We start from the raw sequence: 23663 nt of genomic DNA, 5'->3' as shown, positions 1-23663 counted from the left end.
AAACTAATCTCGTTGATAGTTCATTCCTCAAAAACAAGAATAAATGAATATTTTGTGAGGAACTGGAGGAAGGACCACGGTGAGTCTGATGGATCGATGACCAGGCATGACTGGACTCTCTAGGTGACAGCTGTAGATGTATAGAGTTCTGTTTGTCAGGGATGTAACAAGAACAAAGATGACACTGTACTCATGATGAAAGAGGGATTTGTTTTATTCATGGAAGTGGTAATAAATAAAAACTGCCCAAAAAGAAAGAAAAGCTGAAAAAAAAAATTCATATAATTGCAGAAGCAGCTCAAATATATCTTAACATTAAGAAAGGACATACTGAAGAAGTCAATCTTCTCAACCTCAGTTGCGCAGTGGTCTCTTTTCTTTGTTATTATATTCCAGTGAATTGCCAGAAGTCTTAATAGTAACAGTCAAGAATAAAAATTAAAAAAAAAACTGTTCAGATTTGACAGACAAACCCCATCTTATTTGTATCCAAAAAATTTGGTTTAAGCCTCAACTAGATTTTATAAGTCAAGTATATACAGCAGTAAGAAATCACAGTAAGAAAAGACAAGGTGAATAGCAACTTTCATGCTAAATTTTTGGGAAAAAATTATGAAGAAATATATAATATGGACAGATTTTGATAACGCAAAACATTTGTGTGTAATGACCCAAACAATGGGATTATGACTTTTAGTTTTACAAGGAACTCCATCCATTAAATGTTAATTTTACTGACATGAAACCAGTTATGTCAGTTCTGAAGCAGCAGAGACTTGTATGCAAGCAATTAATGCATGTCCAAACATATTTACAGCTTGTCAGAAGAAATGTAAAACTGCTGCTTGGAGGTGGAAATAATAGTAAAGTACATTTTGATTCTGTTTAGAGAAATTCACCATTACAATTGAGAAAAACTAACATCCAGCCAATAAAATTATATTTTGCTCTGTAGAATGTCTTTCCCATGCATTGTTGTAGGTACATCATCTTTGTAGCCTGTCTATAAATGAATCTGAGATTTTGTCAGATAGAATAGAGCCACTGATGTTTGGAAGAAGATGAAATTAGAGTCTGGACAGTGGCAAAGTGACAGTAAATGAAATCAGTTTGTGATCACAGATGAACATTTCTGATGCTGTACAGCTTGAAAGTGTTAAAGCAGAGCAGCAGACAAGATCCAGAATGTGACCGTGGCTGTGTGTAGAAACGTCAACATATTGCTGCATTCCAAAACTGTCCAACAAATAATAAAAGTCCCGCGTCAAAGTCTTGCTGAATTTGTCCATGTGAATGTTGAAATCACCCACAACAATAATATTTGGGGATAAGGACCACAAAAGTGTTAAAAGAGAGGAGAAATCGTTCAAAAAATCCTTGTTGGACTCAGGAGGGCGATAGATAGTGGCTAAAATGGTGGGTACTGATAAGTGGATTTGTAGAACTGTAGATTCGAAAGATTTGTAAGAAGGGGCACTGACAGAAGACACAAGCCACTTGTCCCTGAAGAGCACTGCGACGCCGCCTCCTCGTCCTTCAGAGCGTGGTTGGCTGATGTGAGAATACCCATCCGGCGCAGCCCTTTTTAAATGTGTAAGATCATTTTTCTTCTGCCAGGTCTCCGTCAGGCATAAGAAGTCAAACTGCTTTTCCCTTAGAAGTTCGGAAATGAAAGACTCTTTCTTGGTGAGTGAGCGGATGTTTAACAAGCCAACAGAGATGGTGATGGTGCTGACAAACTTTATGCTGGACCTGGTTGGGCGAGATGTCGCATTGCTGTCAGTGAGGAGACATTGTCTCGGTCGACCAGGTGATGATGACCCAATTGACCTGGTAACATCCTGGGTTGAACACTGTTCAGACCCAGAGTCAATGTGGCACTGTGAAAGACAAGCAATAAAGTATTATCTATCTATACTCCTTCTGCTAGGAAATGTTTACAGAAACATAAAAATAATTGTAGAATTTAATTAATTTAATTTAATTTAGTTAAAAGTTTAAATGTTAGCTACTGGTAAGCCCAGAATTATTCGTACCCCTGGGAGGATTAGAATTAAAAAATTCAATTGACTTTAATTAAATTAAATTGATGGGAAAAAGAGAAACTAATTCATTAATGCTGTAGTCCTTATTCCTTGGTGAAATTCATTGCTTCTTCATTCTATACTCCACATATCAGTTCATGAAAAGAATTTAACCAAGTAATCAAATATTATTTCATATTTATCCAGTGTAAAAGTGTTTGTACATCTTCATTACAAAAGCAAGTATCAAGAAAAAACATTCATTAAGCCAAAGATGAGCAACAAAATGTCATAAATCAGGGCATTACCTTTAACATCTGAAATCCCTGTTTGAATTGGGTCCTTTGGTCCACTTTTGGAATCAGTGTATCAATGTCTCGATCTTCAAGACAATAAAAACTTTCCATGTCCATTTCTTCTTCTGTAATCAAAAGATGTGTTTAGTTATGCTGATATCATTTAAATCTGCTGCATAATTAAGCTTCATAAACATGGTACAAAACTCATTGCAAGACGCTTCTGCTGCTGTGACTGAGGTTTATTAACATCTGAAATCGGTGTACAGTAAACACTTGTTAAAAAAACTGCTAATTTCATTATCCGGGTAAATGGATCTAATCATGGCCACGCCATAAAAGTCAATAGGTTTCTATGAAAACATAATTATAAATCACACATATTCAACTTTTGCCTGATGTTGAGGTTGGCAATCAATCATATAGCAACATAACGACAAATTGGACAACAAACATGCACACACTCTTCACCCTTAAGATGTGGCACAAGTACTAACATTTTTGTTATTTATTGCTACTTACTAGTCATTTTTATGGTGCAGCTTAAACACACACAAAAAAATTTAACCACATTTTACTTTGCAGACTCCCCAGAATTGCTCTAAAAATTGTCCCTGTTTATGGTTCCCCCCAATAATGAGATGACTACAGGAACAACCGTTAACTTTAGTACTTTAGGGACATCATATGAAAAACTGCACAAATACATTATCTGTGTTGTTTTGTATCCAGCAACAGTACAGTGCAATATGTTACCTTTAAATGTTTCTATCAACTCACTCAGACCCCACTGGGTTAGTTTTTCACAAACAAAATCATCCATGACCTAGAACAGAGATCATAATGATGGGATTTTATACATGTATTGTTTCAGCAAATAGTCATTTAGAGCTTTGAAGTCAGATGAGAAGCTTACCTGGCAAAAAAAGTTATACTTCAGTCAGCAGGAAGAGAAGAAAAAAAAATTCAATACAGATAATTTGGTGAGATTTCTGAGGTAAAACTGATTCCACAAAGGCTTACAAACATAATGGTAGAAACCAAGAGTTAGAAAAGACGAATGGGAGGGTGTGGCATGTCAGGACTCGGAAAGACAAATGAGGAAATGTGAGCTGGTTGAAAAAAAGAGGGACGGCAACACTGAGACGCTTCTACACTGTTGAACAAAATGTTAGATTAACTCATTAAATTAGTTTAGGAATATATGTGTGCAGATTAATCAGTTTCTCTCTGAAAAAATAAGTTTAGCACTTAAATATGCATTAATTAAACTTATTTATTAAATTCCAACGAATTGATGAAATGTACTTATTTGAATAAATAAGTTAAATTCAATCTAATTATTAAGATTCTTTTGCTGATCCGTATTGCCCTTCTTTGTCAAGACTGAAGTCGAGATGTAATGCTGTTAATAGTTAGTGCACACTACTTATTATACATGCTTGTCCTAAAGGTGTTCTTGTCCACTCAGGGTCTCGAAAGGTCCTTCTGTTACTCCTTAAAACAAAAGTATGTAACATTTATTCAACAAAATGTGTCTTTTACATATTTGTGAAAATTACCACCAAACCATGATTGTATTATCTGTGGATAAAATCTCTTCTACTTTATCCCGATGGTGCTGTCACATGCACAAATACAATGCTGTGTCAGAAACAAACAATTGGAGTCAGGAGGAAGATCTTGGTGCTGTTAATAAACCTTTTGTACGTGCTGCTTATACCCCACACCTTTCCCTCTCTGATGATGACAGAGACAGTTTTTTCTGGAATGGTAAGCTATTTCTCACATTAGCACATTCAGCAGTCAGTACACGAGCAAGACTGACATCAGTAAAACGTCCACCTGCCTAAGGGTCATTGGTTGTTTTTGACTGGGAACACTGCATTTCTTCAGGTTGCTATAGTAGCACTAGAAGCAGATGTTTTTTTTCACATGTTATCTGTCTCATGGAGCCTAGGCGAAAATTCAAGCTGGGAGACTCGACCCAGCTGACACTCATCTCTCAATCACCACGTCCTACCGCAGCCAATCAGGTCTGGAGAAACGCATCGCTGCATGCCAATCGTCACCCAGGAACGCCTTCAAAAGTCAAGCTACCTGCTCGTCGGTGCGCTTGTCCCACCTCCCTCCCCCTCATCTCCGCCTTCGTCCTGATGGTCGTCCTCCAGGATCCTTCCGCACCCAGCTCCACCACCTGTTTTCGGTCCTGGGAGAAGACTGTCCGAGCTCGGTCGAACACCTGAGTGAAGTTGGCCCCTCCACCTTCTTCAAATCAGACAAAATTGGTGTCAAACATTTGTGCTGCGTTTGTGCAGCAAAAATTTTCGTTTGTGCTGCTATCATTTGAAAGATATAACGAAATGTTTTTAGAGGTCATCAAAGGTCAACCAGCCCCCCCACCTTCTTCAAATCAGACAAAATTGGTGTCAATCAACTCGGCTGCGTTTGTACTGGTTTGTGCAGCAAAATATTTTGTTTGCGCTGGTATCATTCTGAAAATATTAAGAAAAATATTCTCCAGGGGTCATCAGAGGTCAACCACTCCCCTGGCCCCACTCACATTTGGAAACATAAATAAATTTGGTGTCAATCAACTGTGCTATGCCTGTGCAGGACTTTTTTTTATTTATACTGGTATTACAAATTATAGCACTGTAAACTATTATCAGTAATATAAATAATAAGGTCCTCAAAGGTCAACCAGCTCCCCTACCTTCTTCAAGTTAGGTAAAATGGGAAGCTTTATTTTTTTCTGTACTTTTTAGCACATTCTGAACAGAAACACTGTCACAGAAAGCACAGCACAGACCTTGATAGTTTGACTACCTTGACAAGTTAGGGGAGCTGGTTGACCTTTGATGACCTTATTATTTATATAACTAATAATAGTTAATAGTGCTATAATTTGTAATACCAGTATAAATGAAAAAAATTTCCTGCACAAACATAGCACAGTTGATTGACACCAAATGTATTTATGTTTCCAAATGTGAGTAGGGCCAGGGGAGTGGTTGACCTCTGATGACCCCTGGAGAACATTTCTCTGAATATCTTCAGAATGATACCAGCACAAACGAAAATTTTTGCTGCACAAACCAGCACAAACGCAGCCGAGTTGATTGACACCAATTTTGTCTGATTTGAAGAAGGTGGGGGGGCTGGTTGACCTTTGATGACCTCTAAAAACATTTCGTTATATCTTCCAAACAATAGTAGCACAAAAATTTTTTTTTTGCTGCACAAACCTGCACAAACCAGCACAAACGCAGCACAAACGTTTGACATCAATTTTGTCTGATTTGAAGAAGGTGGGGGGGGGCAACTTCACTCAGGTCGGCCGAACTGATGTCCTGCCCATGGTGATCCGCGACTCAATCTTCTGCCAGGCCCGAGCGCCAAAGAATTTGTATCATTAAATCTTCTGATTGCTATTTTCTTCTCTGTGTGAGTCTCTCCAGATTAAAATATACTTTCACAACATGGTGACAGTTTTAATAAATATGTGAAAAAGAGTTTATTCTAAAAATTACTGCAGCTTTAAAGTGAGCACTAAAACACACAATTAGGCCTCTTTTTCTTACCTGTCAGCTTTGCAGTAACCTTCCTGAAGATCTGAAAGTTTAGATGTTTTTACTGTAAAATTAATGCTTTATGGTTTAACTTTTAAATTTGAGAGTTTTGTTTGTTTGTTTTGCAATCTTAGAAAGAATTCCACAATCCAACTACGTTTTTAAGAGTTGGGCAAGTTCTATGATGCTGTTGACAATATTGTTATTTTGGATTTAGCAATTATCTTGAATTGAGCATTTCTATAAATTTAGTTCATTTAATGCATTTACTATTCTAAATTTATCTTCAGAGTTTCCACAATTGGCACATTTGTGTTTTCTCAGGTCATTCTCTTCTGTATTTGATTGAAGTATCTGACACTTTTGTTTCTTCCTCTGTTTATTATTAACATTTATGTAAAAGGTGCTCTTCTGTATGAAAGGTCACATCAACATCAAGCAGAGAAACTACTACTCTCTGTTGGCACGCTATCGAAACTATTCGACAGCTATTTACATCAGTTTCTTGTTGAGACTCGACTTACTTCTTTAGAACAAATCGACAAAATATAAAATTGCATCCTCCTGTTTCTTCCTGGCAGCAGTTAGATGCTGAATGTTGGCAGCTGGTTTGTTTCACTTCACTGATCAGTCATGATGAACTGCAACAACTGATATTGTCATTAAATTTCTCAATACTTAAAAAAAATAATTTAAACCAAAAAATTCAAAGGAAGAGGGGAATGGTTTCTTTTTGCAGAAAACGAAACCATAAAACTTCAAAGGTAAACAGAGAGAAAAGACTGTTTTGTTTTTTTTTCATCTGAGCCCAGGTTTTTTCCATGATGGTTACTGCCATTTGAATTTCAAATGTTATTCAATTGAAATTCAGCGACCAAAGCAACATTATGTTTCCTATGCTGAGTCTTCTCTCAGTCATATTGTGAGTTTGAGCAAAGAGATTTACTGTTGTAAGGCTTCTCTCTGCCTGAATCAGTTTCACCCAGAGTGGTAGAAATGGGAAGCGACTCAACTATACGTTAAAGTTACTCATAGATCTCAATTAGACATGAGTCAATGTCCTCCAGGGGTGGAGGACATTGACTCAAGATATAACGAAATGTTATATCTTTTCTGTTCAGTCCAGCTGAACAGAAAATGCATCACTCACAGGGATGTGTTGAAACAGGCAGCATTACACTCAGCGTCATCTATAAATTGAAGCTTAGGGTTAGCATGTCTGAGGCCAGTCATGGAGTAAGAGGTACTGCCTGATTGCCTGATGCCCAACCAGAGCCTGTCAGAACTTAACCAGTTTTTGTGGACATCGATGGGCCATTGATTGATTTTCTTGAAGGACTTTGAGCTTCTTGCCCACACCTCCCCTTGTCTCTGAGTTTATAAATTGAGCAATTTCAGCTGAGGGGAGTTGGAGAGAAGTGAATGGATACATGATGGGGCGTACCCATAAGAGTTGTGAGAACAAAGGCTATAAAGAGCTGAAGAAATGCAGAAAAATGCACCAAATACACACAAACTTTGATTACTGGAGCAGATTCAGGGGATTTGTCAGAGGAGAATAATGAGAGAGATGTGACCCAGTGACAGATTGAGGAAGAGGTCAGATTAGCTGCTTTCAGCCCATTAAAATATAGACAAAATGTTTGTGCAGATAGAACATTTTATGGAGGAAGGAGGCCTTTAACCAAGCAAACAAGCATGGTTTGTTTGCTTGGTTACTTCAGACAAATTAAGTGGATAAGGAGATCAACATATCTTAAGGAAATCTGACCTGTCTCACTTCTGTTTAATCTAATCACTGAATAGAAACAGAAACTGCATTTCCATCGCAAATGTTTGCAAATTTTTGATATTTTTCACTGTGAAGTACATAATTCAGAGACTGAGGTCCAGACAAAAGTCAGGGAGCAAAAACAATCTTTAATACATCTGCAGACGGAGAGCAAAAATACACTGCATTAGGCGAAAATCATTCTGCTCTAACGAACTCAGAGTTGCATAGTTACTTTATTGACCTCTCTCTGCTAACAGAGGCGGAGACTCAATCTTCGAAGATCAAACAAAAGAAACAAAGGAAAACAGATGGAACAGTTCAACCTTACACGCTCATTCACTATCATGTCTACGGGATGCAAAAACTAAACACTCTGTCGCCATGCAGGGAAGGCCACAGGAAAAACAGCAAGTTCCCAGATAACCCGTCTGGGAAACTTCAACAGACACATCTTGTTCAATTAGTTTGTACACCTCTGCAGCTGCATGAAAAGCATGCTACTGTATGATGCAAATACAAGATTTTCTCTTTAAAGAAAAATGTACTTCACACCTCTAATGTAGAAAAAACAATTTTGGAATTGAGGTGTTTCCATTGAATAAGAAAGGGAATCTAAATTGCATGTGAAATAGAAGGCACAAACAATAAATCATAAAAAATCAGCAGCAACTCATAGAAACAGCTACATGAGATTATATTCATAATTCAGCCATGGCGCTAGCGCTCGTCATGTATCAGCCATCAGAGGATAATGTCTAAATAATGTCTTATTCAGCCTTAACCCTTTATTTGGGAGTGGCTAAGTATGCAGCATTGCGGGGAAATTGTATTTGGCGATTTTACATAGGAGCTATAGATTCAACGTGTTTGAATGACGCATAACTTTTCATGAAAGCTCTGAAAGCTGCACATTGATGAAAAAAAACCCATCATACTCCTGCTACTTCCTGTTATTTTTGTCAGTGGTAACATCTGGTTGTTGATTTTATGACTTGTGTGACTCAAAAAATGTATATTTTAATACGAATGATCAGGTAAATTGGCATGAATTCATATGAGCTGCAGGTAGTCTGAGCTTCAAGCTTTGCCTGATGATCTGCTAACTTGAATTTTTAAGATATTTTATGAGATATATTGTACAAGTGAAGCCACTACTGTCAGCGCTGCTAAATTTCACTCCCATCTGTGTTCACCATCTCACTGTAATGCCCATTTGTAATACAATCTTATTGTTCACATTTGTTGTTAACTGCTGATGCTGTCTTTTTTTTTTTCCAACAAATGATTGTATAACAAGAATGTAATGTATGTTGAGGAATTTTATAAGCAGGCTAGTATTTAAGATAGAGAAAGGCAGCTGCTCAATGGCTGAAAGTTAGTCAGAGCCAAAACACTAAAAGTCAGAAATCTATCTGTGCCTCAGAACTACACCTTGCTGCCAGCATGTTTATTCTCTACTATCTCCTGTGATCATAAAGACTAAGTGCTCATGATGGTAAGATTTTTTTTCTACAAATATCAGTTTCATGATAAAATGCTTATCTTAAAAGTTATAGTACACAGAGCCTTGCAAATCCATTCATATCTTGACTTTACCAGTATGCACCTAATAGCCACAGACTGAAATGTTTGTATTGGGATTTTACATGGTAGGCTGACAAAAACTGGTGCATAATTGTGAAATTACAAAACCACTTACGGGTTTTAAATCTTTTTAAAAGCATCTACAGGCTCTCATCAACTTTGACCAGTTCTTCCACCCCTGCCAAAACAAAATCATTCCCACATCATTACTCTTGTTAACATTTGACTAGAACAACTACTCCCACATCTCTGCTATATTCCCTACTTGACTTACATAAACTGATGTTTTTATTTCAATAGTGGATTTCTTTTGGCCTCTCCAGTTATTGTGGAGTGCACAACTAATAGTTGTCCTGTAAGGGTACTCCTCCAGCTGAGCTGTGGATCTGTGCAGCTCCTCTAGAGTCACTATGAGCCTCCTGGGTTGTTTTAGTATTGCCGTCCTTGCCTGGTCTGCAGTTTTCTCACACTCTCTTCATTTTTAGATGATGGATTGAACAATTCTCCATAAAATGGAGATAATGCTAAGATAATGTTCTTCAGATAATGTTCCTCCAGTGTTCTTTAACAAACATCTGACACCTTCACAGAACAGCTGGATTTCTACTAAACTAAACTAAACTAACCACAGGTTGACTTGTTCTCACTATATATGAATTCTATATATATTTGTTTCAGGGAATTTCACTTTGGCCTGGAGTGAAGAGTGCAAAGAGTACAGTACAGATTCATATTGTGCTATATAAATAATTTGAATTTAATTAATGCAGAAAAACTTGTAATAGTGTAGGTGAAATGAAACAAAAGCAAAAATGTGGAACTTGGATATTTGGCCAGGGTTCAACCTGACTTTAGATATAAGGAGAAGACATCTTAGTTATGTGGGCAAAAAAGTATTATTGGAGGAGAATGGTACAAGGATGCAAGTATAGAATGAGAGGATTTTACACGTAATCTTCTTTCCAAAATGTAACTATTTTATAAGTCTATTTACAGTAAATATTGAACACTGTTTTTGTGTTTCTTTCACTCAATAATTTTGCACTAATTTGTGTTTGTCACATAAAATCTCAGTAAAATACCGAAATGTGTGTGTTTTGCACGTGAAAATGTGACATGAATAATTTTGCAAGGCACTGTTGATGTGTGTTTAATTAAAAGATTTGTTGAAGGGCTTTGAGTAACTTTCTGTGCTTTCTGAGCTCATGGTGCTGAGTGTACTCTGAGACATTTCTGTGTTTCACTGCTTATCTCAAAGTCTACACTGCTGTGGTATTTTATTGTAATTTGAAAATGCACAATAAAAGTTTTTTTTTTTCTCCGAAATGACTCAATAAGAGATTAGTTGCGACTAAGGATTTTTAGTTGAGACTTAAAAAGTTAAGGTAAGCATAACTCTTTAAAATCATACTACTACAGCTTACCAAATTTGAATATTGTGAAAAAGTTCAATATTCATTTTCACTCATTTGGCTGCATTGACTGCAGACTTCAGAACACAATGAAATAATGCCAGCAGATGACGCAGCTTCCCGCATCATCACTGACAGTGGAAATTTCACACTTGACTTTAAGAAACACATTCAGTGCCTCTCCACTCTGCCTCTCCATGGGACCTTGATTTCAAAATAAAATGCTAATTACTTTCACACTAGATACAAGATATGACATTAGCATATGTGTAGATTAGTCAGCCCATAATGCCTCTTGATGAGCTGACTGCAGTCTCAGTCCACTCTTCATGAAGCTTTCTCAAACTTTTGAGTAGATTTTGCTGTCATTTCTTTAATAAATGCAGTCATTTCTTATAATGCAGTTTTAATAGTTTTTTCTTCCACTCAGGCTTTGTGGCTGCAGGACAATGTAGGATTATGCACAGTGTATCTTAACAGCTGGAGATGTTAAAGATCCACCCTTATCGTTCAAACACTAAGTTGGTACCTGCAGTGAAAATGATATAATGTCATATTTTTTCAATAATTACATTGAAAAGTGTTACGGCCCGGCTCGGAAAGCCGCAACAAAATTAGGGGGACGCGGCAAGCAGTCAATGTTAATCACATGAAAGGCGTTTGTTTTTAAAAGAATGAAGTTGTCTAGGAGACATCAGTAGACGGCCCAAGGGGTGATCAGTCCGGGCCCCTTCAGTCTGGTCTCATCCTGGCCTGGATCTCCGGGTCGTCTGCGCGTGGTGGCATCTGACAGTCACACACATGAATGGAACGGCACTCCTTATATACCATCCAGGTGTCTGTAATGGAAGCGCCTCCCACATTGAGGACCTTAATTGATAGTAAATCACATGACACTCACAGGACTGCAAAGCAGGGCCGTCACAAAAGAGAAAAGCACAAAGTGTCATTCATAGTTTTATTTGTTTATATATCTATTGTAGAAAGTATAATAGCAATAATAGTTATAAATTTCCCAGTGAATGAAACTAAGAAAATTAAAGTTAAAAAAAATCATCTGACATGTTCATGTACATCTTATTAAATTTTACTACAGGCTACTAAACCACACACACATGCATCAAGATTACAATTGAACAGCTAAGAAAAAAATTATAATTAGAGGTTCAGTCATCTTCAGCAGGCAGAATAATTCAAACTTTGTTATATGTCTTTACATTTTTAAGTAAGCTTAACAAAAGAGAAAAAAGTTTATTGAAAAAAACCTCACAGTTAAAAAGTGTAATAAACATGCTAAAAATGAATAACATTTGTCACGTATACAATATCAAAGAAAACTATTCAAAATGGAAATGTCTTCCATTTTTCCTGCAATTAGTCCTGCAGTACTAGGAAAAGACACTTTGATTTGATTTTTATTTCAAATGTGATGCAAACGTTTCTAAAATTATTAAAGAGTAAAGAAGTGTAAGCAACCTATACTAAAAATTAATCAAAAAATTTCACACATAAAACATCAAATGAAATGATCAAAAATTGAAAATGTCCTCTTTATCTTTTCTTGTAATTCTTCCTACAAAACTAAGCAAAGACACTTTGACCTGACTTTAATTTCACTTTCTAAGTTTTTCCATATTCAGACTCTAATAAACAAAACAAAAATTGTTGCAAGGATCCCTCCAAGTGAAAAAAATGATGAAGTGACAAAGACCATTATATATTTCTCGTAATCGTACAGTTTCTCATCTGTTGGATGTTATGATGCAGCATGTCATGATGGTGAATCCCTCCAATGAGAACAGCTGTTGAATTAAAAGCCACAATTAGAGCTGAAAGTTTTTGTTGCATCATTCAGTAAGAATATAATTTATCGATTATGTTCTTTACCTCAAACATGTTCTGTGTTTTAGTAGCTTTTCAGCTCATCAATTCGCTTTTGGACCATCTCGAGCTGTGCTGAAACATCTAAGAAAACAGTTTTTAATTAAGATTTTCCGTGAAATATCTTTTTACATATTTTTTTTTAAGAGATGACATTTTACCTGGAAATGAGGAGGCATCAGTCTTCAGGGACACCTCAATCGATTCCCTCATGGTATCCTCTAGTGTTTTCAGGACGTCCATCTGATTTAGTTATACCTTTTATCACTTGGTTCAGTTAAAAGTTAATTTCAAGATTAAATGGTATATGATTTGTCAAAATGGCTGAAACATGTATTCACACAATAGTGGAGGAGTACTTTTAATAAGGCATGACACTTTATCCATATGTTCTCTCACATCAAGAATCTCTCCACTGATCTATAGATTGCACATGCATAGGATAATTCTTCAAGACTTTAGAAAGAGAGTGGAAACAGAAACAAGCAACAAGGCATATACTTTTTCATAGCTTTGTATGGATCAGTATTTGGGTATGATAACAGAGTGGAGAGTTCTGAGAGGGAATGTAATTTATATTTCACTGTTAACATATTAAAAGTAACAAACCATCAAGTAGTTCAGTTGGTTCATCATGACCTTTTTAGCACTTTCAAACATGGTGTTCTTTGATCCATGTACATGATTCTCTATAGTTTCCCGCATGTTCTGAAGTGTACCAGGTCCTGCAAATGCTGCCGCTTCTGGAAAACACAATAACGTTTTATGTGTTAATAAATAATACCTAAGAATAAATGTAAATTATTGTAATAACTTGATCGTTTTGTTTTACTTTTATAGCAGTCTTGCATTGCTTCCTCAATGGTTTTTACTAAACTCCTGTAGACTATTTTTTTGCGCTTACGAATTGTTTTGTTCAGACTTATCTTCAGACGTTCCTCCTAGAAGAAAAGTTTTAAATGCACAGTAATTCAAAAAATAATTTGAGTAACACAGTTTTAATACAATGTTATAGTATTATGCTATTGTCAGAAATAACTCATGTATGTTTACTTATTTATTTTTGACATATTTTGTTAAATCTCATTTTTAGCCGCATAAAAGCCTTTCATAATTATATGTATTTCTAACAACTTATGCTTCTCATTTATTACCTCTGACTTGAGAGATACCAGCTGCAGTTCCACATCTTTGTACTTCTCTTTCAGTTCATCAGTGACAAGTGAAAAACTGTAGATCACTCCTTTGAATGGGCCACATTTTCCATCATTTCTGAAACATAAAAAATACAGAATATTGTCAATAATATCAAAATGTGAAACTCATTCGTGCTATCATGAATGATTTGGGGCTCTACATAGATTTTAAAAATAAATGTGGTATATCATGGGTGTTTTATATATTTTATAGATGGAATTGGAAACATTAAATTTTATTCATGATTGATGTTGCAGTTAGATATTTAGAGAGGACTCTATGTTCTCATCAAGGTCTTACGGAAAAGTGGTTCTGAATTCCTCGTCAATGCTGTCAGTCAGAGCGGAAGTCAAGTTTATGTTGATGTTCATTTCTCTTCCTTTCTTAGGTCGGTGGACTCCTCCATTTTCCACAGCTTTTTTCAGTTGCTTATGAAATCCCCGACCATCCCTTTTCTGGGGGAATGAAAAACAGAGAGAGAGAAATGAATAAAATGTAATAACATATGTGACAAAAATATGCTACATTACAAAGATGTACTTTCTTATCAGCACACATACATGGGGATAGAGGGTCGTCCTCAAGATTTTTTCATAGGATTCTTTGGATCTCTCAACTCCCTGTTTAAGATGTTCTTCAAAATCCTTCTGAATCTTCTTCATTTCATTTTTGATTGACTCAATTTGAAGCATTAGATTTTTCTCAAGAGCTTCAAACACTTCCTTAATTCTGTCATCCTAGAAAAACAATGTTAATTAGGACATTTTCAGACTCTTCAAACCTATTTTAATTTAGTACCCCTGAAAAATATATCCTTAACATGGACATTATGATTAAGTAAATTATGTTTATTTGCACTGCATTACAATTTTCATAAAGCAAGTAAAATAGAAAAATACACAAAGAAACATTTAGCTTGTTGTTCTTACCTCTTTTCCTCTGCTGCCCTGAATCAAAGAGAGAATCCCATGAGCTCCAGAAACATAGTTTAACGTCTCTGAGTGACAGTCATTCAGATCTTGCAAAACTTTCTGAAGCTTGGGTATTTCTGTGAAATCAAATCATATCTATCACTATATTTATATAATAAATGTCACAGTTTGTGGTTCTGCATATCTGTTCTGTGATAAATGTTTCACACAGATTGACACAACTTACCAGTGTCCTCTGGATTTAGATCTCGCTTTCGGAAAAATTCTCTGGAGCTCACAGTGAACACCTGAAAACACTCATCACTGAAGTGTTTCTAGGAAATATCAATATGATTTGTTAATGTAAAAATTCATTTTATTTTTAATTGTAGACAAACAATGTGCCACACATTGTACCAGTATACAAAACTCACTTTAATTTTGTCCAGTTTGTTGAATTCTCTTCTCACGCTTTCTTTGGCTTTTGCATTTCTCTTAAGTATCAAGGCCTGAGTTTCAGGTTTGGTGCTAAAAGAGAAGAAATGATCTACTAGAGCTTAACAGACCCATGAATCTTCTGACAGTAAAATAAAACATGAAAACAACATCGAAGATCATCTATGGCTTTGTTCCCTTTAAGTTTTATTTAATAAGACACTTTCAACACAGAAATAGACTCACAGTTCATCTGAATCGTCAATATCATCAGACTTGGTGCAGACAATGTGAAGGTGTCGACACTCGCCACCGTTTCCAATCTGACTGCCAACATTTTTCAGGATGTCCCATGATTCTTGCTCTGATGCTACTCGATTGATTTCAGCGACAACCCAGACGGTAGAACAGTCTCCAACAATCTGAAAAAAAGCATTTTATATTTAGGTGCTGATCAAAAAAAATAGAATATCATGAAAAAGTTGATTTAAATCAATAAAAAAGTGAAAGTAACAATTAACAATGTAGTACTGAATAAATTACCCCTTTCCACATTGTATCTCTGCTTTTATTGCGGTCTCCATTTCCAGGAAGGTCCACAAGTGTGACATGTTGGAGAAAAGGATTGTTTGGTACTCTGACAGTCACACACTTCACGAGTGGCCAATACCACTTCTCTATTTCGCTATACTTTTCATCCTTAGCAGCGTCCCTTGTATATTTGACAATATATTTAGATAGGTCCTTAGCCTGCAAAACATAATAATAGTTATAATATTAGTAATAAAAGCTGTGTTATATTGACAGCTCAATGTAATACACATATATTGCTGAATTGCTGCACAAAGTTACTGTTAAAATCTTGCATCTTACTGATTTAAAGAACAGGATTTTGCTTTTTGAATGAAGAAATTCTGAAATTTCTTTGAAGTACTTTGACTCCATGAGTTGTTCACAGGATTTTTCCCTCCATTCTTCCCCATACAGAGCCGACAGCTTATCTACAGCATCACGGTATTCTTCATCAGAATCATCAACATTGTCTTGCGCTTCTTGATTTCCCTTTTTAATGATACAAAGCAGTGATCCCAGTTCATCTTCCCAGTCCTAAAAAATAATAGTAAAAAAAAAGAATTGCTTTTCAAGTGATGTGTAAAATTACTGAAGTTACATCTTCATCGGATTCTTATAAGTATATTTTTAGTTTACCTCGGGTGAAATGAATTCAATCTCTGCCTGGTAGTTTTCATTGAGCCTGTTACCCTCCACTTTAATCATGACTGAGGTACAAGCAATGACACTTCCAGAGGCAAAAGATTCCTCTCTTCAAGGACAGCATTTATCAAAGATGTTTTTCCAGCTCCAGTTTTACCAAAGACACCAACCAACTTCTTCCTTTCCGTTTCCAGATTCTTGATTTTAGTTCTGTAGAAAATGTAGCCATTGTTGAGCAACTCAGCTTTAAAGAGCATGTCAACATATATATTCAATATTTAAACCATCTGAGTGAAAGGAAAAAAATACAGGCAGGTTTAACAAAAGCTTAAATGCAATGTCATCTTTGACCGGCGGAGGCTCTGCATTCAGGAAAGGAAGCGAGGCAACATAATACAGTGGAGATGGATTATTTGAAGCTGCAGGTCACATTTGAACCAACAAGAAGCTGGCTGTTATACTTTGGGCTATTCCAACTCTCATTGCAGGTAAAAGGGTGACAAAACAAAACAAGAAATAAACATTTACTAAAACCTACTAAAAACAATCAAATAAAGATCCATCAAAGAATAAATTTAACACTTCAGCGGATTCCCCTGCTTAATTGAAAACGAAATGCTCCAGGGGCCGTTTAGCATCCTCTGGAGCCTTTGTCTCCTTTTGCTGCTCCATCCTGCTGAGAAGACACACCCAAATTCAGTTGTTTGAGGTAAGACTCAAACAATTAGCAAACTCAAATTAAACCAATAGAAATCAGGAACAAAGTGACATTTCCCCCACATTCTCCCTGAACAGGAAGGATGACCAGTCTCCCTTCCCTAAAAAGAATGTTCAACTAAATGTCACAATGCAACTGAAATAAAGAACTGAAACAAAACGCATTTGGTCTGTAAATAAATATAATATCAATAATCATTTATTAGGGATAGAGCCCTGGGTCTCCATCACAGTAAAAAAAAAAAAACTTGGTGAAGTATAAACAATTACAATACATCAATTAAGAAGAGGCAAAGCATTAAGTGTTCTGTGAAATTTCTTCTCTAGATTTTTAGGAATGTTTTATTCCATTTTAAAACTTTATTCTGTTTATTTTCCAAGAGAGAATCTACTTACTTCAATAACTTATTGAGATCACTGTCGTCTTGCAACATGGCATTGATGTTCCCCATCGTGTTTCTCACGTCATTTAATATCTTTGCTTCTGTTTCTAGGAATAAATAGATGAATAAATAAATAACTTTAAAGTAAATAAAAAGGAATTTTTAAAATTTGTTAATTTACAGGTAAAACAATGTGACATACTTGATGTTAATTGTGAGATAAAATAAAACATATTTTTCTACACAAATATCAGTGTTGCTAAAATTTGTTTAGGCAATTTTTCAATTAGAAGCAGAATTCAGCTTCTAAGCACCATACATCTGGAACAAACTTCAGGAAAATCATAAAACAACCACAACTCTGAGTTCCTTTAAATTTACACTAAAACCTACATGTTCAGAGTTGCTTTTGAAACATGATAAATGAAACATTTATCAACATTTTGATGTGTAACAATAGCATTTGAAAAAACTTACCGGTAACATTTTAATTGTTAACTTTGTGTTCTATGAATTTGTATTTTAAGACATAACTTAGAACTGTCTTGTTGTTGAAATGTGAGATATAAATAAAGTTGATTGATTTAATTGAATTAGAAATATAATCTGTCATTGCTAATAAACAATTAATTGTAATTGATCATTAAATACCTTGTCATATAAAGGCATTAAAGTATTAATAATTATTGATGCAAAGCATCTGGAGATTTGCAAACTGTTAGTATGTCAATCAATGTGAAAACACCAATGCAATAAAATCATCAGTGACACTCCTAAATGAAAATGTAATCCCTCCTCCCACAACACAATAAAAGAAATCTGGAGGAAAAGTTGAGCTGTAATTTAAATATTCCAATAATATAATTTTATGTGTTTACAGTGTGTATAAAAAGAAATACCTGCTGATGAATTTGTCTCACACTTCCTTTTTGCTGCTGGTTGTCCTTTGCTGCCCAACTGTTGGCCAGATTTTCGCTTTCCTAGTTTAAAAACGTTACTCGTATTTGTTTATCACAAGCTGTTTTTTTTATGTCAATGTGCATGAAAAGGTTTTGACTAAGATCTTGTATTTCTCACCCGTGTCACTTGTAGAAGGTAAAACCTGAAGATGAACAGAAAAGTTTGACTATAATTAAACACGATTTTCCATTATAAAGTTAACATTTTTTTATTTCACTTGCATTTTCATTATTTGATGATAAATTTACATAATAATAACATACTTATGATGTCATCCTGTATGAGATATAAGGTGAGAATAAGAGAATTGCATTTCAATTCTCTCATTCATATGTGTATATATATATATATATATATATATATATATATATTATATATAATATATATATATATATATATATATATATATATATATATATATATATATATATATATGCATGCATGGGCGCTTGTGCGTGTTTCTCACCTCAGTGATATTTCTTCATCATTCTGGTGGCCCTGTAAATAAAATAACTCTGGTAAAAAAGCTTTAATGAGAAACTAAAACTAAGTAGCCATATCACAGATGTTAGGATAAAATACTTCACTTTAAACTAGAATAAGAATATGTTTGACTTACATGTGGTGGAAAATGATGTGTACTCTCATTTGGGGTTTGTTCTGCCTTTTTACAAAGCCAAAGTCGGGGAAGAATATCTGTTCAGCCCCTTTTATCAATGGACTATTTTTTAGTAAAATAATAATAATAATAATAATAATAATAATAATAATAATAATAATAATAATAATAATAATAATAATAATAATAATAATAATAATAATAATAATAATAAGGACATACTTTAACTGACTGAGTAACTTTTAAATTTTAACTTTGGTCCAATTCTTGGAATCATCTTTTCAATGTCTGCATCCGGAAGCATATAGAAATTGTCTCTATCAATCCCTTCATCTGTAATCAAACAACATCTCATTAGATATCACCATCCATCCATCCATTTTCTGAGCACCCTCTCCCTAACGGGGTCGGGAGTTGCTGGTGCCTATCTCCATCTGCGTTCCGGGCGAGAGGCGGGGTTCACCCTGGACAGGTCGCCAGCCTGTCGCAGGGCAACACAGAGAGAGACAAACAGGGCAAACAGCCATGCACACACACAACTCACACCTAGGGAGAATTTGGGAAAGCCAATTAACTGACAGTCATGTTTTGGACTGTGGGAGGAAGCCGGAGAACCCAGAGAGATCCACGCACGCACAGGGAAGAACATGCAAACTTCGTGCAGAAAGACCTGGGCCGGGAATCGGACCCAGGACTTTCTTGCTGCAAGGCAACAGCGCTACCCACTGCGCCACTGTGCCCCATTAGGTATCAGTCAAACCAATATTTAAAGAACTGCTTGTGACATTGTTCTATGACAACATGTAATTAATTCAATTTTACATGCACTGGTACAGAACCACATATACATTACCTTCACAGTTTTTGTCCATAACAGTTACACAGTGTGATGATACATTACCTTTAAATTTTTCAATTAAGTCACTCAGACCACCCCGGGTTAGAATGTCACAAACAAAGTCATCCATGACCAAGAACAGAGACTGGAAGATAAATTATAATATCTTAATGATATATCTAAGTATTGTTTTACATAGGCAATTACATTTTTAAATATGATTTTAAAAACCCACCTTGCAATGAATGAAATTATGGCAACAACACTTCAGTCTTCAGATGAAGAAGAGGGAAAAATGATCTCAACGCTGATTCACAAAAAGTAAGTTGAATGCTCAAATCTTTACATTCAAATGGTAGAAAGCAGGAGACTGAGGAACAAGAAGGTGGTGGGTTGGTAATGAAAAGAGGAGTGGCAAAACTGTTAAAAACAGTTTGCCACACTGTAAAACAAACTGCTTGAGTTTAGCCAATTCAATTGGTTCAGGAATATTAATACTATGAAAGCTGGACAAAATATTTTAATTCTGACTCTGGTACAAAAAGACAAAACCAGAAATAAAATAAAAAATATTTTATTACAAGTTCTTAATGTCTAATAAGTCCATACATTATAGGCAGCTTAGAATTCGGATGTTTTTAAAAGCAAATTCAACAACAAACATTTTTTTCAGTTTGGGTTTTAGATCAAGTTTATTACGTAATCTAGATTTTTCTATTAAAATTTTATTTGAGTTCTTTGCAATATTGTCAATTTTTCTAACATCTATGTTTTACTCCTATTCAGGTTTTAATAGTTTGGCAAGTTTACTATACCTTTTGGTATTTCAATTCCAAAAATGTCTTTTTATTATTCATATAGAATATGAATAACTTCTATATGAACAACATATGAAGTTATTCATTTCCTTAAATTGTTTGATGTTTTAGATTCTTTCAGTTCCTCTTCTGCTTATTATTTGGCACTATACAAAGTGTTCTCTGTTGACATGCGATCAGAATCATTCCCATAACTTATATTTCTTTCCTGTTGGGGATTGTCAAAGTGAGTCACAACCGGAATTTAAACTGGCAAGTGAATTTTCTCAATTCAATTAGTATAAACTAATCTTGTTGATAGTTCATTCCTCAAAAACAAGAATAAATGATATTTTGTGAGGAACTGGAGGAAGGACACGTGAGTCTGATGGATCGATGACCAGGCATGACTGGACTCTCTAGGTGACAGCTGTAGATGTATAGAGTTCTGTTTGTCAGGGATGTAACAAGAACAAAGATGACACTGTACTCATGATGAAAGAGGGATTTGTTTTATTCATGGAAGTGGTAATAAATAAAAACTGCCCAAAAAGAAAGAAAAGCTGAAAAAAAAAATTCATATAATTGCAGAAGCAGCTCAAATATATCTTAACATTAAGAAAGGACATACTGAAGAAGTCAATCTTTAATCGTTTGAGCCTCAACTATTTTATAAGTCAAGTATATACAGCAGTAAGAAATCACAGTAAGAAAAGACAAGGGGGGGAGTAGCAACTTTCTTTCAAATTTTTTTGGGAAAGAATATGAAGAAATATATAATATGGACAGATTTTGATAATGCAAAACATTTGTGTGTAACGACCTAAAACTATGGGATTATGACAAGGAATTCCTCATCCATTAAATGTTAATTTCACTGACTTGAAACCAATTATGCCAGTTCTGAAGCAGCAGAGACTTGTACGCAAGCAATTAAGTATTTTAAATGATGTGGACCTCAAATATGCCAAATCAGCCTCTGTAGTAAGCGGCATTAGTTCATTTTATCCCAATTAATAGAAAAACCAGAGAAACTGCTGAAATTGTTGATCGTCATCAAAAGAGGAGACAGTGATTCTGTGGGTTAGAGATATATAAAAGTGTATCATCTACATACAGCAAAATATGATGTTACAATTAAACATCTCAAAAGGAGATATTAAGAGGTTTTACTAATTCTGGTGGCAAGAGATTCAATAACGACCGAAAAGAGAAATGAGGAGAGGGGGCAGCCTTGACGTGTACCACAATGAATTGATATTGTAATTATGTAAAACCGAGGCAGTTTGGGGTGAATAAATTATTTCAATCCAATCCGTAAACAGAGGCCCAAAACCTAACTTTTTAAGAACATACATCATATAAGGCCATTCTACTTGATCAAATGCTCGTTGTGCATCTTGCGAGACAAACGATGGACTCCTTTGAATGATTTGAATATAATATATTGAAAAGATTACGCAAATTAAAAAACATATGCCTACCTGGCATGAAGCCAGTCCATGATCCGGGGATGATTAAACCTATGTGCTTTTTAAGTCTATTGGCTAGAATTTTCCCAAGGATCTTGGTTTCTAGGGGTAACAATGATATTGGGCGTGAGGTAGGATGTAACAACTTCTGGTTTAGGAATGAGCGAAATATTGGCTCTGTATAGGGTGGGAGGCAGTCTTGTCGCTTGCTTAGAGTAGTTTAACATACGGAAAAGTAGAGGTGATAATTTGGGACTGAATACTTTGAAAAATTCAACACTGAAGCCATCAGGACCAGGGCTTTGTTGTTGGGAAGTGTAGAAATAACAGATTCAATTTTCTGTAAAGTTATGTTGGCTGATGGTAGTTTTGGCAAATTCAAATTTTCAAAAAATCTGTCCATATTTTCAATGTCCAATTTTCCTTGTGACTGATAGACACTGGTGTAGAAGTCTGCAAAGCAGTCGTTGATTTTATCCGGATCTGTGAGAAGTTCCATCTTCAATCGAAAAAGAGTAGCCTGTGTTTGTTTAAGCTGACGGGCTAATAGCTTATGGGGTTTATCACCTAACTCAAAGTATCTTTGTTTGACTTGAACCAATAATTTAAAAACGTTTCTTGACATAATAGAGTTATATTCATATTGTAGAGTTGTTATTTTATTCAAAATGTCAGGGCAATGTTTGAATTTATATGCGTTTTCTAAGGTGGTCAACAAGTCATCTATTTTATCCAACCTTAACTTGGATTCTTTACATTTTGCTGCTTCGAATGAGATTATACATCCTCTTATAACAACCTTCATTGCTTCCCAAAGCATTGAATCATCCGCATCCCCCTTATCATTAGAATTCAAGTATGACTTAATTTCGTTTGAGATATAGGAGCAAAACTCCTTATCTTTCAACAGTGTATTATTGAAGCACCAGCTGTCTCCCTTTTTAAAATCTGGTTTAAGGTTCAGCAACACAGGAGCGTGATCTGATATGTGAATATTGTGATATTTGCAGCTTGATACTGATGCTAGCAACCTAGAGTCCAATAAGAAGTAATCAATCCTAGAGTAGGACTTATGTACTGCTGAAAAGTATGAATAATCTCTCCCAGTAGAATATAGCAGTCTCCAAATGATGATATTCTCCTGCGAAACCGTTTTGCTGTTGATTCTCTCCTCCAGATCCAACTTTCTCTTTCCTGTTTTTGTGTCTTCAGACCAAAAAAAAGAGAAATAAATGTTTAATGGATTTCTAACAAGGATTTATTTTTGTAACAGGTTACATATGTAAGAAATATGTAAGAAACTTTAATTCTCACCTCCATTGCTTGTGGATGGCTGTAACTGAGAATGAACAGATTTATTTAACTGCTTTCACATCATGTAATGGGACAAACACTTTTTAATCTTTTGTTATGTAGCAAACAAATCACCTTTTAGTCAACGGTAAAGAGTGATTTAGTATCTCCAGTAAAGTTTTTTAAAGCTAGATTGCTGAAGGTTTTAAAAGGCCTCAGGGATCATAATTACAGCTAAAATGTAGAAGTGATATTAATTCATATTCAATGTCCTTTTGTTCTC

At 35.3% G+C, this 23663-nt stretch overlaps 1 protein-coding gene and 1 pseudogene across 2 annotated transcripts; both read right to left on the bottom strand.

The window, feature by feature from the left end:
* Positions 1 to 233: 233 nt before the first annotated feature.
* LOC129363891 (uncharacterized) lies at positions 234 to 3328 on the bottom strand. Of its 2 annotated transcripts, XM_055036221.1 has the most exons (4): positions 3237 to 3328; positions 3077 to 3146; positions 2333 to 2445; positions 234 to 1880 (listed from the first exon to the last, which is right to left on the bottom strand). In XM_055036221.1, the coding sequence occupies exons 2-4, from the start codon at positions 3141 to 3143 to the stop codon at positions 1068 to 1070; spliced, it is 993 nt and encodes a 330-aa protein (XP_054892196.1). In that variant the 5' UTR covers positions 3144 to 3146; positions 3237 to 3328; the 3' UTR covers positions 234 to 1067. The 2 variants fall into 2 exon arrangements, with proteins under 2 accessions (XP_054892196.1, XP_054892197.1); XM_055036222.1 differs by lacking the exon at positions 3077 to 3146.
* An 8336-nt stretch (positions 3329 to 11664) lies between these two features.
* Positions 11665 to 18406, bottom strand: LOC129363455 (nuclear GTPase SLIP-GC-like; annotated as a pseudogene).
* Positions 18407 to 23663: the final 5257 nt, after the last annotated feature.

The sequence above is a fragment of the Poeciliopsis prolifica genome, unplaced genomic scaffold (genome assembly GCF_027474105.1).
Source record: "Poeciliopsis prolifica strain line A6 unplaced genomic scaffold, Auburn_PproV2 SCAFFOLD010, whole genome shotgun sequence".
Taxonomy (NCBI): Eukaryota; Metazoa; Chordata; class Actinopteri; order Cyprinodontiformes; family Poeciliidae; genus Poeciliopsis; species Poeciliopsis prolifica.
The sequence above is the reverse complement of the archived record's forward strand: the minus strand, read 5'-3'. Positions and strand labels throughout refer to the sequence as shown.

What these genes read in the sequence shown, in the direction of transcription:
- LOC129363891 (XM_055036221.1), bottom strand. Translation starts at nt 3,143, where the DNA reads ATGGATGATTTTGTTTGTGAAAAACTAACCCAGTGGGGTCTGAGTGAG. An exon ending in GTTGATAGAAACATTTAAAG is followed by an intron (nt 2,446 to 3,076) that starts GTAACATATTGC and finishes TTTTGATTACAG; the next exon opens with AAGAAGAAATGGACATGGAA. An exon ending in AGGGATTTCAGATGTTAAAG is followed by an intron (nt 1,881 to 2,332) that starts GTAATGCCCTGA and finishes TGTCTTTCACAG; the next exon opens with TGCCACATTGACTCTGGGTC.